The sequence below is a fragment of the Zootoca vivipara genome, chromosome 15 (genome assembly GCF_963506605.1).
Source record: "Zootoca vivipara chromosome 15, rZooViv1.1, whole genome shotgun sequence".
NCBI classification, from domain to species: Eukaryota; Metazoa; Chordata; class Lepidosauria; order Squamata; family Lacertidae; genus Zootoca; species Zootoca vivipara.
Window position 1 is genome coordinate 34,690,995 of NC_083290.1, and position 15,962 is coordinate 34,706,956.

The 15,962-nt window shown below is 44.1% G+C and overlaps 1 protein-coding gene across 4 annotated transcripts in view; it reads left to right on the forward strand.

The window, feature by feature from the left end:
• PKNOX2 (PBX/knotted 1 homeobox 2) overlaps positions 1–15,962 on the forward strand; it is a 417,302-nt gene that overhangs the window by 257,559 nt on the left and 143,781 nt on the right. For all 4 annotated transcript variants that reach the window (XM_060268541.1, XM_060268540.1, XM_060268543.1 and 1 more), the window contains one exon: positions 7,934–8,042. In XM_060268541.1, the coding sequence (XP_060124524.1) occupies positions 7,959–8,042 (84 nt within the window). In that variant the 5' untranslated portion in view covers positions 7,934–7,958. The remainder of the gene's footprint in view (positions 1–7,933; positions 8,043–15,962) is intronic.

Below are 15,962 nucleotides of genomic sequence, written 5' to 3' on the forward strand. Positions count from 1 at the left end.
TAGTACCCAGGAAAAAGAGAAAGTACAGAAATCATAGTTTTAAAGGGTTAAGTAAAGGAACTCAAAAGGTTCAAGGTGTTACAAAGCTGTTAGCTAAATTATAGTTAAAAAAGACTAAAGAGGCCAAAAATCCTACAGTATAAGGCGAGGAATTCCCCCTTGTAAGACCATCAGAATTTAAACTGGAAAATACAGAGTTATTCTGGTCATTTGATGTAACTCTGGGATTGTACACTTTCAGTTGCGGGCAGAACCTGTGACCCTCCCCGTGTCGTTGGACTCCAACTCCCATCAGCCTCAACCAGCATGGTCATGGATGATGGGAACTGTGATCCCACAATCACTTAAATGCCACAGGTTTTCTACATCTGCTTTGACTGTTTAATTGGCATCGGCACTTAATGCCTTCATTTCATATTAAAAGCTGACATCTAGTGATACAACAAGTGGGGGGTGTTTTTCGGGCTGAGGGCCACATTCCCTTCTGAGCAGCGCCCTGGGGGCCACATGCCAGTGGTGGGCAGGGACAAAGAGAAATGTATGACTGCTGAGGGGTGCGGCTTAGGGGGAGAGGGTGTGGTCATAGAGGGGGTGTGGCCTGGGGTGAGTCCCACGGGCCAGCCAGAGAGACCTGGGAACCATGTTTGGCCCCCAGATGTGAAGTCCTCCCCACCTTATGTGTTAGGGGGTGAAGGCTGAATCCCAGACAGCACAGCAGCACAAGCTTCTTTTCTTGTTCCACCAGAAACTGGAAAGAAAACACATCTTTAGCAAAAAGCTAGCAGGGAGCCTGTTTGCATACAAGGCCAAACCAATCTGCGCTCCCCAGAGGAAACCTGTGGTTCTCCACAAGTAAGCTGAAAATAGTAGCTAGAACAGGCATCCCCAAACTGCGGCCCTCCAGATGTTTTGGCCTACAACTCCCATGATCCCTAGCTAACATGACCAGTGGTCAGGGATGATGGGAACTGTAGTCCAAAACATCTGGAGGGCCGAAGTTTGGGGATGCCTGAGCTAGAAGCTGCTCTGCTCACTTGAGCAACTTTCCTCCCACTTCTTCTCCTGGCTTCGAGGAGAGTAAGCAACTGTGGGGATTTCAGAGATGCTGGATAAGGGAAACAGGAAAGAAAAAGAAAAACCGGGAAGAATCTTGAGGCAGTCTAAAGAGTAACAAATTAATTATGGCACAAGCTTTCCGCAGATGCATGAAGTGAAATCCTGAACTGACAGGTTTACGTAGGTGTAAATGAGAGAGGTGAACGTAGTGGATGGGATTAAATGGTAATGAAATGCGAAAAGTTTGTGACAATCCAATTATAGGAGTTATATGCAAAATAAGCACAGTGACCCTTTGCAACAGCAGTAATTGGTGATGACATAATCATCTTAACATTGCTAAGTAAATCAACAGCTTTAATAGGACAAGAAACCATGGTCTCCATTCAGCCCCAAACAGGTATAACGGAACTTCTTGTTAAGTTGTAATACAGCAGCTTGATCACAATTTGATAAATTCCAATTCAGTGACTAGTTGTTTCTTTAAGCTATTAGATTTATATCTGGGTGTCAGGAACCAGCATCAAAGCCCTGGTAGGAAACCTACTGTCAGTCCTTGCAGCTGTTTACCTCCTTGCTGTCATTCTAAAACATTGATATAAGCATGTAGTAGCAAACTATCATAGTCCCCTGTGCTTTTGTGTCCCTGCACACTATTACTCAGGGTATTGGTGTGGCTGGTAAAGGGAAGGAGAGGAAAATGTCATGCTGGGTGAAAATGTCATGTCATGGGAAGTGTGGGCCAATACATCTGAAGGAGACCAGATTGGTGAAGGTTGTTTAGGGTTTTAAAGACCAAAACAACACTTTGAATTGAGCCTGAAAACAATCTGGAAGCTGGTGGAGATCTTTCAACACTGGTCGAATATGTTCTTGGCCCTTGGTCTTTTAACAGGCTGGTTTCTTGTGTTCTGCACCTGTTGAAGTTTCCGGGTGTTTTTCAAACTCAGGATTCTTTGGAGCCAACTCTTGATAGCCCAAATTCTAAACATTCCTACTTGGAAGTAACTACCATGATGTTCAGTGGGACTTTCTTCCTTCTTAGTTGGCTCAGAGCTGTGGCATATGATTAGCCGTTATCTTCACTTAAAGCTATGTGGGCTTATGGCCAAGAATTCATTAGTGCTGTATTAACTAGAGATGAATTAAACTCCGAAGAATTTGTGTCTTAAAAAAGAAAAGAAAGAAAGAAAAATGCTCAACGGATAAAATTAGGCCTTGGAATGAAACTCTGTTTTGGATAAGAACACTTCAACCTCTTTTTGTTTTTTTTATTTTTGTAATGTCAGAATTTAGAACTGCTCTTTGAGTAATTCCCAGAGAGGTAGCTGTGATAATCTGTTGCCGGGAAGGGGGGGAGGGAGAGTCTTGTGGCATCTTAAAAGACTAAGGGCGGTATCCAATGTCCATGTTCCATTGGCACTATGATTTATGATTGTGCCAATGAAATATTCGCCATATGCCCTCCCCAAATCTGCTCTGGAGACTTGGTGGAAAACCCAAACTGGGAGAAACAGGGGGATGAGAGAGCTAACAGAATGACTGACTTTAAACTGCTTTGTATACAATCCTAATAAATTTACTATGGCATAAGCTTTCATGGGGCCAGAGTCCACTTCAGCAGACGCACTAAACTACATGCGTATGATAAAGAGGACTCTAGTTCATGAAACCTTGTGCCATAATAAATGTCTTCATTTTTTAGGTCCGGGATGTAGCTGCAAAGATGCTGGTGGGATCATGTTACACTGACCCTGCAAAAGTTGCACTTGCTTCTGAGTTTTGGGGATTCCCTTTAAAGCCCTAGATACCTCAAGTCCAGAATACCATAGGGATCACTTCCTCCCATACCATCCTGCCCATTTCCTTAAGATCAGAAAGAGAAACCCTTCTCCATGTCCTGACAAAGATGGAACCCATGGCTGGGTGGGATTAAAGACAGGGCCTTTTTGGTGGCTGCATCCAACTAATGGAGCAGCTTGCTCCATGATGTGTGGCTGGCTCCATCCTCCCTCACCATATTTGAAGATTCTTTAATTCCAGCAATCTTCTATTTTATGAAGCAGACAATGCCGGGGGTGGGGCTGGTTTTTTTTATTTAAAAAAATACCAGTTGCCCAAGCCTCTTTTTTGACTTGCTCATATGATATTGTAATTTTTAGATGATTGTTGTAAGCTTCATTGAATGGTGCCACCCTAAACTAAATAAGTACATAGGGTGCCACAACACTTTACTGGTTTTGCTCAGAATAATTGTAATTTCTTCTTCTTCTTCTGAAGGCCAACCCCCCCCCACCTGTCCCGCTTGCGTGTTCCCACAAACTTGTATGTTCCTACAAACTTTGGATCCTGTAAATTAGAGATGGCTCTGCAGATGTTGTGGGACTCCTAGCTCCCATCTGCCTCAACCAGCATGGCTCTAAGTGGAGGAGAATGCAACATTCACACATGATACAGTCATTGATTTAAGCAAACATTTGCTCCAGTGCTAGGGAGATGGTGTGGATCTGTTGTTTTGCGTAGCTACCCCAGTGTCTTGAGGCTTCACAATTAGTCCTGGTTTATTTTTCTCAGGAGGGAGTGCCTGTCGTTAATTCCGGCGTTTGAGGATACACCTCTCAGATGCTCACAGAGCAATTATCATGATGCAGAGATTAACTCATTGGTGCTCTGAGGAAGGCTCAGTGCCATTTAATGGAATGTTAATTGGTCTAATGGGTTTAATGTCAACAAGATCTAATGAATGCTCCTCTAATGAGCCCATTGTTTTTCCAAGCCTGTTTTCAAAATGTACTTTATTAATAATAATCAAAACCATTCCGTCATCTAAGGCATAAAACAACACCAAAGCTATGAAAACTTCAGTATTCAGTGGGAGGAGGGGAGGTCAAAAATAGCAGCCAAAAAATAGAAGGTCCAACTCCCCTTTTTAAAAAAAAACGAAACATAATTCGCAAGTCATGTGAGGACCAGGCATGTCAGGAGAAGTTGCACTATAAGGAATTTAAGGGGAGCCCTGCTAGATCACTCCAGTGATGCCCTAGTGCCATTTGGGATTGGTAGGTGGGCAGGGGGGGGGCAGGTCAGCAGAAGATGGAGTCAGAGCCAATGGCAAGCAGAGTGTCATGAGCCAGAAGTCGGCTTCACCTGGTGAGCAGCAGCCTGAAGGAGCAGGAGGCGAAGTGACTCCCCCTGCTGTTGATCAGCCTTCTTGCTCCAGATGAGTACCAGCTGGCTCCAGCTTTCTTAAGCAGGGTTCCCAGCCTCTTTCAGTTGCTGCCAGCCATGGAGGGAGGAGCCAGCCAGCCAGCCAAGTCTCAGGGGAGTACTTGCCTGGAGGCAGAGTCCATATACAAGGTCCAGTCCAGTCACAAGGTCAGGAATATCTCAATTCACATAGTCAGATGATCTGGGGGTCAAGAAAGTCGAGGGTCTAAGCTCATGAGAAGAAAGAAGCAGCAAGGTCTGGCCAGGAAGTACGAACATGCCAATCTCTAGACTCTGTGTCATTAAGAAGGCAGGCCTGCAGGGGCTGGCTGAGGTTGGTGGTGCAGCGCCCCATTTTTCCATATGGGCCAACCTCCATTGGATCACACCATAGATCCATCACATGCATCATCCTATTCCTTGTACTAAACGCCCTCTGGGAAGCAAGGAATGAATGCCAGCCCTCCCTTGCTGCTTCCCTCCGCAAGTGGTGTTCAGAGTCATACTGCCTCTAACAAGCAGGGTTTATTTAGCTACCAAGCTACCTGAGCCCTGAAGTCCACATCTGCCAGGGCTTGATCCTGCATTAGTTCTTTCTCCATCCATACATTGGCGCAGCTTGCTTCCCATTATCAGAACAGAAAAAGGTAAGCAGAATGCAGCCCATGAATCATGGTGCCACAGGGTAGCCAAATGTCCTGCTTTGCGGAGTACAGTTCTCTACTGAAGAGCTGTCAGAGAACAGTCCTGTGTTTGAAGGAGTCTTCTGCTTGAAAGACTGCCTAGTCCAAATCCAGATTGAAGACCAAATGCCCTAAGAAAGAAGCCAGGATGTAATAGCACCTGGACAAGGAGTCTGTACAGGCACAGAGGTCAGCTTGTCAATATCCGCCAACATCCACACAAATGCTGTCTCCACTCTGAACCTTTGCATTCAATGTGAAGGTGGATTGTGGATGTGTCTAGAATTCATCCAGTGATCTGGAACCCTCTGTTCCAGGGTTCCTCGTTGCAGGACGGCTTCTAAGCATGTTGACTTCAACTCACTTAGAATCCCCCTTCAAAGCTTAGTGCCAAATGTAGAAGGTCTGAAGTAGAGCTTAGGTGCATGAGGACATTATGGGTTTGCATACCTTCTCCACTTGAAGTCCACATGTGTTTGCCCTGAATGTATGGACATGCTCAGGTTCTGGGTTCATGACTGAGACTGTATGGAAATAAGGAACCTTTCACCACTTTTAACAAAAGAGGGCATAGAGCTACACCAGCTAAAATTAAACTTTGAGTCAGCAAGAGCAGATAATTTAACATGGAGTCTTAAGGGAATAATCTGAAGAGTTTTGGTACCCTAGATATTAATTAGAACAGACCTTGGAAGCCAGCGAGAATTCTTCTTTGTTGATGAAAGACAATGAAGACCTGATATTTTATTCTGCCGTCATTCTGCTGAAAAAGGATCAGAATGAGTAATTTGTGGGTCTCATCCAAATATTTTGGTTTTTTTTTTCACTTGCTTATATGGTACACACTCAGTGACTCACAGCTGAACAAGAAAACTGTTTTTGCTGAATAGCCTTGCATTTGAGGTAGAACCATAGAATTGTAGAGTTGGGCAAGGACCCCAAAGATCATCTAGTCCACCCCCTGCCATGCAGGCATCTCATCACATGGGTCCCCATCCAATTTGAAACCATACCAGACCCTGCTTAGCTTTATAAATGTGCTAGCAGTTTTATTGCTGCACCATTAGAGATATGGCTCATGTGATGTGAAAACTCAACCTGTAATCAATACATCAAGTGTGAATTTATCCTTAGGAATGTTGAATTTGTTCTGATCCAGATGAGATCAAAAAATATTTGGTTTCTGTGTGAAAGAAGAAGAGTTTGGACTTGATATCCTGCCTTTCACTCCCCTTAAGGAGTCTCAAAGCGGCTAACAATCTCCTATTCCTTCCTCCTCCACAACAAACACTCTGTGAGGTGAGTGAGGCTGAGATACTTCAGAGAAGTGTGACTAGACCAAGGTCACCCAGCATGTGCAGGAGCAGGGAAGCGAACCCAGTTCACCAGATTATGAGTCCACCGCTTTTAACTACTACACTATGCTGGCTAAATGAGAAACTAGAGAGCTGAATTGACAAATTTGTCCATTCCTAACCCCTGACATGAAAAGGGACGCAGGTGGTGCTATGGTCTAAACCACTGAGCCTAGGGCTTGCCGATTGGAAGGTCAGCGGTTCAAATCCCCGCGACGGAGTGAGCTCCTGTTGCTTCATCCCAGGTTCTGCCAACCTATCAGTTCCAAAGCACGTCAAAGTGCAAGTAGATAAATAGGTACCGTTCCAGCGGGAAGGTAAATGGTGTTTCCGTGCGCTGTTCTGGTTTCACCAGAAGCGGCTTAGTCATGTTGGCCACATGACCCAGAAAAACTGTCTGTGGACAAATGCCAGCTCCCTCAGCCAGTAAAGTGAGATGAGCGCCACAACCCCGAGTCGTTCGTGACTGGAGTTAACTGTCAGGGGTCCCTTTATCTTTACCCCTGACATGAGTGTTCATCATCAGGCCTTCCAACTAATGCTTGGAGGTCTGAGGAAGATGTTCTCCAGGGCATGGCAACATCAGAAGCAAGGGCAGCAGGTATAATCCTGCTTCCCTCTCCGTATGTGTACTATACACCTGGAGGCATTGCTGGACAAGTTCTTTGGACACCATTCTATGAAGGCACCTCTTTGCGGGCAGCCTCTCCCCATGCCATTCTGGCCATTTCAGACCCATCAGTGCAGCTCCTTCTTATTGTGTGTGTGTGTGTGTGGTTATGATGGAATGGTTGGCAGAGAACCGCCTCACAAATGTGTGCCTGCAGAAGAAATCTTTTAAATTAGATTAAATTTGGACTGTTACCTGTAGGCGTGTCCTCGTGATGGTAGGCAGAGAACATTTGCTGTGTGAGTTTTGCATACCTTCCAAGGGTCAGCTCCTCCTAAGAGCCACCAGATGTTGATATTGTTCTCTTTCTTCTTCCTCTGGCATTTCATGATGGGTTAATTTGGTGTGGCTGAGAGTGGGGCACTCAGGGCAGGACTTTCAGGCAAATTTACAGGGACCCAGGTGGCGCTGTGGGTTAAACCACAGAGTCTAGGGCTTGCTGATCAGAAGGTCGGCGGTTCGAATCCATGCAACGGGGTGAGCTCCCTTTGCTTGGTCCCTGCTCCTGCCAACCAAGCAGTTTGAAATCACGTCAAAGTGCAAGTAGATAAATAGGGACCGCTCTGGCTGGAAGGTTAACGGTGTTTCCATGCGCTGTTCTGGTTCTCCAGAAGCAGCTTTGTCATGCTGGCCACATGACCCGGAAGCTGTCTGCGGACAAACGCCGGCTCCCTCGGCCTATAGAGCGAGATGAGCGCCGCAACCCCGGAGTCAGACACGACTGGACCTGAAGGTCAGGGGCCCCTTTACCTTTACCTTTACTCAGCAGAGAGAGCAGGAGGGCACTTAGACACAATTTATCATATTCACCATAAATGTTACTACACAAAGACACTTCAGTCATTACCTCGCGACACCACTGTCTGTTGTCTTCCTGAGCTTTTTGCATGTGTGTCATGCTTCCTTCTTTCCTCTTCCTTCTGCGGTTCCTTAACCCAAGCTGAACTTTCTCCCACCAACAGGTTCTAGATGTGAATCAACCCCAGGATGCAACATGTCTCCCCAGCGCCAGCTCTGACAATGATGGCCACACAGACTGTGCCCCCTCCCCCTTATCAAGAAACCCAACAGGTGAGTGTGCTCTTAAACTCTTCCCCTCACCCTCCGCTGCCCCTTTAAAACATTCCAACTGCAACTTTTCAGCTTTTCAGTGGAGGAAAAGAGAAGAAAAAGTGGTGTGTGTATGTGTACTTCTGCATGCATGCCTTTATTTACATGTATATTTGTATCCTGCCATTCTGCTCTAAGCATAAGGCCTCCAGGGTGCTTTCTTAATAAAATTAGTCACAAAAAAGGAGAACACATAACACACACACACACACACACACACACACACACACACACCTAAATTCTTATTCCAGGTAAGGAAGAGGCATTATAACATATTCTAGAATGGCAAAAGCACTCAAGGGGCGTGTAGAGCAGGACTGGTGGGGTGTGGGACCTAGTGAGAGATGGTATGGCCGATGGGAAAGGGGTGTGGCCTGGGAATCATAGAATCGTAGAGTTGGAGGGGAGCACGAGCGTCATGTAGTCCAACTTCCTTTAATGCAGGAATGCTTTGCCCAATATGGGGCCCAAACCCGCAACCCTGAGATTAAGAGTCTCATGCTTTACTGATTGTGCTATTCCACTCATAGCATCCCAATGACCTGATAGAGAGACCTTGAGGACTGGGTGTAGGCTGTGGGAATTCGGTCTTAGGGTTGGCGGCAGGGCAGGAATAATTGCCTTCACTCTGATTGGATTTGGAACTGTGCATCACATGGCATCACTTGGAAGCCATTCAATGTGAGAGCAGGGCTTCCTGCCCTGGCTGTAAGGGTTCCGTGAGCTGGGGGGAAACCCAACACTGACCACCAGCCACAATGCCTGAGTAGACATTGCTTCTGGCTTCCCCCCGTTTTGCCAAAATGGCCTCCTCCCAATTTTGCCACTTGCAAATGGGTTGGCAACTTTGTAGGAGGTTGGGATGGAATCAGACTTGGCACTAGCATAAAATCTCTTTGTAACTCTATTACTGCCAAATGCCAAGTGAAACTGTACTAGGGGGAGGAGGAGGAGGTTATCATCATGTGATTTGGAGCGAAGTGTATGTCAAGTATCATTGCTCAACGTCGAAGGAGTTCTGCTTTGCTTTTTTGGCTAGGTCTGCTGTTGTGAATGCCAATTGCCAAGTTCATCCCATAAAGGCAAAGTCCCTCCCCAGCACCAACACGACGAAATGGAGTGCTTAAGCACTCTTTAAACAACACTCCACTTTTTCAGAGTGTTATGCTTATTCAGGAATTTCAGCAGGAGGAAATTCTCTTAATTTCAGAATGGTGCTTACCTATAAGGGTCCATGTCTGAATATAATAGTCCACCATCTTTTGTGTTTCTGCTCATAGCAGAGGGTGGTAAACAGATAAAAGGAAAACATGACCCACACATTTATTATCTACTTACACAAGTGGATTAATGGGTAGGAGTTTTAGAAACCTTTCAATTACTTCAGAAACCAAATCTCATTCACCTTTGTGAGGGCTTGTTAATCTCTGTCACTTCTAAGTGTGCATTTTAAAAAATTAACGTAGTCATATATTACATAAGAGACTGCAACAGGCAATAGTTCTTTCTGATATTTTCCTACTCAAGAATATGCTGGTGCCAAAGCTGGAGAATAAAAGATATAGAAAGCTTATAAATAGTATAGAAAAGTTAAGTGCAACTTTAATCCAAAATAAGAATATTAAGATACAGTCAACATAGGCAAAATTATTGAAATACAAAAACAAATTGACTTGACCAGGCAGGTCAGTGCCTGATCAACAACCTAATAGGACCAATAGATGACAATGAAATTTGTTGAAAGCCAAACATGTTTCAGCCCAACTGCTCTTCTTCTTGTTATAATGGTAAAATGGGGAGGGGGGAATTATACAGCGGTGCCTCGACTTATGAATTTAATCCGTTCCGAAGGCACCTTCATAAGTCAAAAAATTCATAAGTCAAAAAACGCCATTGGAAACACGATTTCCCATAGGAATGCATTGAAAACGGAAAAATTTGTAAATCGAAGCAACCCTATCTAAAAATTCGTAAGTCAAAAAATCCCTATCTAAAACCGCCACTTTTTTTTCCCCTGGATGTCGAGACATTCACAACCGTGCGGCCATTACCCCCATTCATAAGTCGAAAAATTCAGTTGTCGAGTCGTTCGTAAGTCTAGGTACCACTGTATATAACTTGGTCAGAGAGAATTCACCCAGTGGGTTAATCTGCCTAGATGATGTGGTGAGCCAGCTAGCTTAGGGGATAAATTTTCAGGTTGTTAATATTCTAATGCGGCGCTTCACTTTTCTATATTTTTTAGAGGTATTCTATATTTTATTCTTACCGAGCTTCATTTTTGATTTCAGTAAGTGAAGTGATATTCATGACCCCCATAAGACCATTGAAAATATTAGATTCTAACTCTCTGACATTAACCCGGAAGTAACCGCAAGGGTGGCTGAGCTTTTGTCAATAGTATCTCTTGGAGTGGGGAATGGCGCCAGTTAGCGGGAAGAAACCTCAATTAAAATCCCCATCATTGCATTTTTATATGGCTCTTGCTTTGTATATATTTTTAAAAATTGTATATATTTTAAAAATGTATATATGGGTGTCTTATGATGGCCTATATTTGCAATGCCTAATAAAAGTTTGGCAAAAGAAGGAAGAGACGATTAAGCAGCAGTGCAGCAGAGGAAGGATGGAATGGGATCATAGCTCCAGGTCTTCCTCTTTTTTTCAGAACAGAAGCAAAAACATTATTTGCTACAGCACCTGAGCTCAAGGTGGTATACATAGGTGAGGAGCATTTCACTTCTCCCTCCTAATAATAGCCTTGTGGTGTGGGCTATGCTCAGATAATGACTGGCCACAGATTACCCACTGAACATCAGAGATGTGAACCCAGGTCTCACCCAGCCAAAGTCTGGCATGCTGACGGCTGCATCACCCTTTGCCAACCTACTAGATCCTAATAAAATGGCTGTTTGCTGCTGCTGCTGCTGCTGTTGTTGTTGTGTGTGTGTGTGAGAGAGAGGAATGCCAGATTTACATATAAGCTAAGCAAGCTATAGCTTAGGGCCCCACTCTCTTGTGGTGCCCCCCCAAATATACTTCTTAATTGTATTTCACTATTAATATACTTCTTCTTAACTGTATTTCAGTTCAACAATTACTTTGGTAAAATACATATTTTGTTATGTGCAAATGGCTTTAGATACCTATTAGGTCCATTAGGGTGGCGCTGTGGGTTAAACCACAGAGCCTAGGGCTTGCCGATCAGAAGGTTGGTGGTTTGAATCCCCGTGACGGGGTGAGCTCCCGTTGCTCGGTCCCAGCTCCTGCCAACCTAGCAGTTTGAAAGCATGCCAGTGCGAGTAGATAAATAGGTACCGCTACAGCGGGAAGGTAAACGGCGTTTCCGTGTGCTGCTCTGGTTCGCCAGAAGCGGCTTTGTCATGCTGGCCACATGACCTGGAAGCTATACACCGGCTCCCTCGGCCAATAATGCAAGATGGGCGTGCAACCCCAGAGTCGGTCACGACTGGACCTAATGGTCAGGGGTCCCTTTACCTTTACCTTTAGTTTCATAAATTACCATAGAGCATATATTCAGCGCAAAAAACAACGACAGTTTGTTTTTGACAAAGGATATCCGGACATATAAAGGGCCCCATTACCTTCAGTAGCTTAGGGCCTCATCAATCCTAAATCCAGCCCTGAGCAGGCACCATATAGAAATTTATATACAAAGTAGATCAACAACTGCATGAAAGTTTCAGGCTCTTCTTGGGGCAGCAGTAGATCTTGGGGTCTCAAATTTCAGTGGCGCAATGTGCAACACCAAAATTTGGTGCCCCCCCCAAGTCTTGCACTCCTTTCTAAGTCATAGTTGTGCCGTCCCCCCCTGCACCCCCAGAGGCTCCGTGCCCAGTGCAGCCAAACCACTCATGCTCCTCTAAATTTGTCTCTGCCTGAGGGGGAGGGTGTGGCTACAAATTCTTCCTGAGGGTTTGCCTATAGGGGCTTTCATGAGAAGCTCCTGCACATCAAAATGGGTTAGAACACCTCTGCCATGAAGCGAAATTAAGTCTACCCACTTCTTCTGATAAGGGGAACCCAGTTGGGACACAAGGGGTCGCTGAGCATGTGCTTCAACATGCCTCTCTCCTCTCTATTCCAGACAGAATACTGCCCCCACCACCACTGCCGCCCAGAACACACACATTCTCTCCCCCCCCCCCCCCCACCACCACCACCTTTTGATCAAAGTCTCTCCTTTGGAATTTCCCCATCCCTAAATTTTTGCAATATAATACTCTGCCCAAAACACAAATCAAAATGAGTTAGAAATAAATGTTATAGAATGCATAAAGCCCAAGCCAGCTGTCCCCCCCCCCAAGAAAAACTAGGGTATTTAAATAGTGTTTTTGTGACCAGATGCATATTTTAATACACTTTTTGTACGTTCTTTAAATTACTAATTGATGTGGAAATAGAACAAAACAAACTTATGAATGAATACACGTGAAACTGATATGACTTGAAATAGACTGATCCTTGCCTCCCTAGCTAATGGCACATTTGCAACTTTCATTGATCAGATATCACATCTGCAGGCAGTGTTTACCTCTGGGTTGGTTTTTTAGAGTGGTGATTGATTAGATTTGATCAATTCAATTGATTAGAAACCTTCCATCTCTACAATTCTATGATTAAAAGGCCACTAAACGGAATCCCTAATTAATTGGGCTATATATGGTTGTTGGTGGTGTTTGTTTGTTTTTTGTGTGTGTATACACAACCTAATAATTGTTTAAAATATAATAATATAAAAATGCAGATAGCAGGTACTGCCATAGAAGATGCAATATACCATTACACTCACACAGGGAGCCTTTTCGGATATATGCACTCAGCATCAAAGAACAATGAAAACAATGCTTTTATTCTCCAAAAATATTGCTTTGTCATAGTTTAATTGATTGATTTAAAACTCCACATTTAGTCAATAAACAGGTGATAGCACCCTCACTTTTATTACAGGTAAGGGACCTGGAGGGTTTTATTTAAAAATATATATATTACAGACCCCTAGAATTAACCAATTCTGCTTTGCTACAGTTGTAGATTGTGAAGTCCTGGGAGTGGGGACCTAAATGTAGTACATACTCATTCAGGTTGTTGACAATGTCATCGTCATCATTTCTGCAGTGCTCAGAAAGCCTTAGTGAAAATAGTCTTCATAAGCTGTAGCAACCTGTTTATTTTATTTTCATTCATATAAATATTTACATAATGCCCTTCTCTCATGGTCACAGGAAATGTACAGAAAATAACACGAGTGCCCAATTATTAAGAAATATACCAAATTAAAATTGTAGGCAGATAAAACATCAACATCATAAAACAGTACAACAGGAGGAAACTCATAAGATTTATTCAGACTTTGCAGAACCAGTTGGGGTTCCCTAAAGTTAGGGTTCCCAATTGGAACAGGACTCTTTCCAAAGCAGACCCCACTTCTTGCACTAAGAAAAAAACTGCTGCAAATTTTTAATACTAGAGAATTCAACATCCTCCCTATTATTTGATCCATATAAACTGGCACTGAAAGACTGTTAAGGCAGTTTTCACACATGAGACTTAAATTGGCTTTTGCCTTTCCCACATCCACAGTGTGAATGCAAAACATGTAGCATGAGAGTAAGAGAGTTAAGCAGCTGTTTTAGACCGGCAATATAAACGACTCCTTCGAGGAAGCGTCCCTTTATGGAGCCTTCTGTCTGCCATTTCCATGTTCTCTCCGAAAACTAGGCCCTGCTCCCATCCTACTGTTTGTTTTGTAAAATTTATATCCTGCTTGATTGTAAGCAAAAAGAACATCAACTTCAAAGCGGTTTAGGGGGAAAAAGGTAACACAATCCAATTATCAATAAGAAGAATTGACAACCTTGAAAGTTTCAGAAAATTAAAAGCAGCAATGAAGTAAAAACACATTAAAACCTCACATCAACCTTCTAAACATCTAGGTAGGCTTGTCTAGACAAAAATGTTTCTAGCAGGCATCAAAAACAGTACAGTCGTACCCTGGTTCTCAAATGCCTTGGTACGCATACGTTTTGGCTCCTGAACACTGCAAACCTGGAAGTAAGTGTTCCGTTTTGCAAACGTTTTTTGGAACCCGAATGTTCGATGCGGCTTCTGATTAGCTGCAGGAAGCTCCTGCAGCCAATCAGAAGCCACGCCTTGGTTTTTTAACAGTTTTGGGAGTCGAACGGACTCCTGGAATGGATTAAGTTCAAGAACCAAGGTATGACTGTACAGCGAAGGTGACTGCCTTATATTAATATTAGAGGGTTGCCACATTAAGAGATCAAGTTCTTACAATGGGTAGAATGGGTATTATGTGGCAGTTCCACCAATGGAAACGGTCGAATGGGAATATATGGGCAATAAACTTGTCCCAGTTTGTTCAGGACGTCATATGCTAACAGTAATACCTGGAACTTGGCCCAGTAGCAAATTAGCAACCAGTGCAGAACTATGATCAAAGGAGTTATATGCCGACAAGGCCTCACTCCCCTAATAATAATAATAATAATAAAGTTTTTATTTATACCCCGCCCTCCCCGGCCAAGACCGGGCTCAGGGCGGCTAACACTGAATATAAATATAGTATAAACATTGGGGGGGGGGGAAACCAGTTGATTAAAATATAAGTTAGAATACAGTTTAATCTAGGGTGCATTGCAGCAATCCAATCTTTCATGTGTGCCCATGTGCTATGGTTTGTAGCTGCTCACAAGTGGCTGAGGTGGAAAGGAGAGGGGAGTTGAGAATGAGCAGGAGGCAATTGAAGCCAAAATATAAGGCACATATGCAACAGCCCCGAGAAAGACTAGCGATCGAAGCAAAAGAAGGATGGGTCCCTAAACAAAATTAGTTATTTGGAAGCTCAACTCTGGAGAGAAGTTCAGATGTGGAGAATTCCCCACTAGAGATTATCTTGATGGCGACTTATCCATTTGTGCCCTGCCTTTACACAAAGGTACACAAGGCAGCTCACACAAAATCGACACAGAGGAGTTCAGTGGCATCCCTAAACACTGCTAAGCTTTTAGAAGAACTAGATCTCTATGTACAAATAGTGGACTCAGCTCTGCAAATGTGGGTCCTTATGGACTTCCGGGTAGCCGCGGACCGCGTCAGACGCTCCCAGAGAAAGCTCCGGGGGAGCGCTACTCTTTGCGGAGAGAAACGGGGTTTTTTGAGGCTTCAAAACCTCCGTGGTGGAACAGGGGGGACTCCCTGCCCCAAGAGAAGCTGCGGGCGTTGGAGGGGTTCCCGTAACGGACCGCGAGGTCCAGAGGGGAGCCACGGACGCCGGCGGCAGCCTTCTCCCTCCCGCATTGAGAAAGCCTGATTACTGAGGCGTACAAGCGGCTAAACTTCCGAGAAAGGGAAGAAAGAAAAACCCCGCGACTGGCAAAGGTTGGTGCAATTCTTTCTTGCAACTCTTCCGAAAGAGACTTTGTAACAGACTGTGAGAGACTTTGTATTTTGTGGAAGTGGAAACGTGCTTAAAGAAACACAGTGGGGGAAAAAAAAGTGCTCTACACATTGGGGAAGAGGCCAGCCCAGAAAGAAAGCATAAAAAGCGGGGGAGTACAAGACATACAAACAAAGAAGGTGCCAACACTGATGTATTTAGATAATTGCATCAAATTCCCAGCGTCAAGAAAATAAGAACCAAAAGTGCTCTGAGCAAAAGAATAAGAAAGAGCAAAATTGATTAATGAGTTGAACCTGAAAGTTGGAAAGTTTTATTGGATATTTTAACTGACTGTTAAACTGATATTAAGTAACTGAGAGGTGTAAAGGGAGCGTAAGAGTCAAAAAAGAGTCAAAAAGGAAAAAGGGTGAAAGCCATGTGAAATTGTTAACAAACTCACC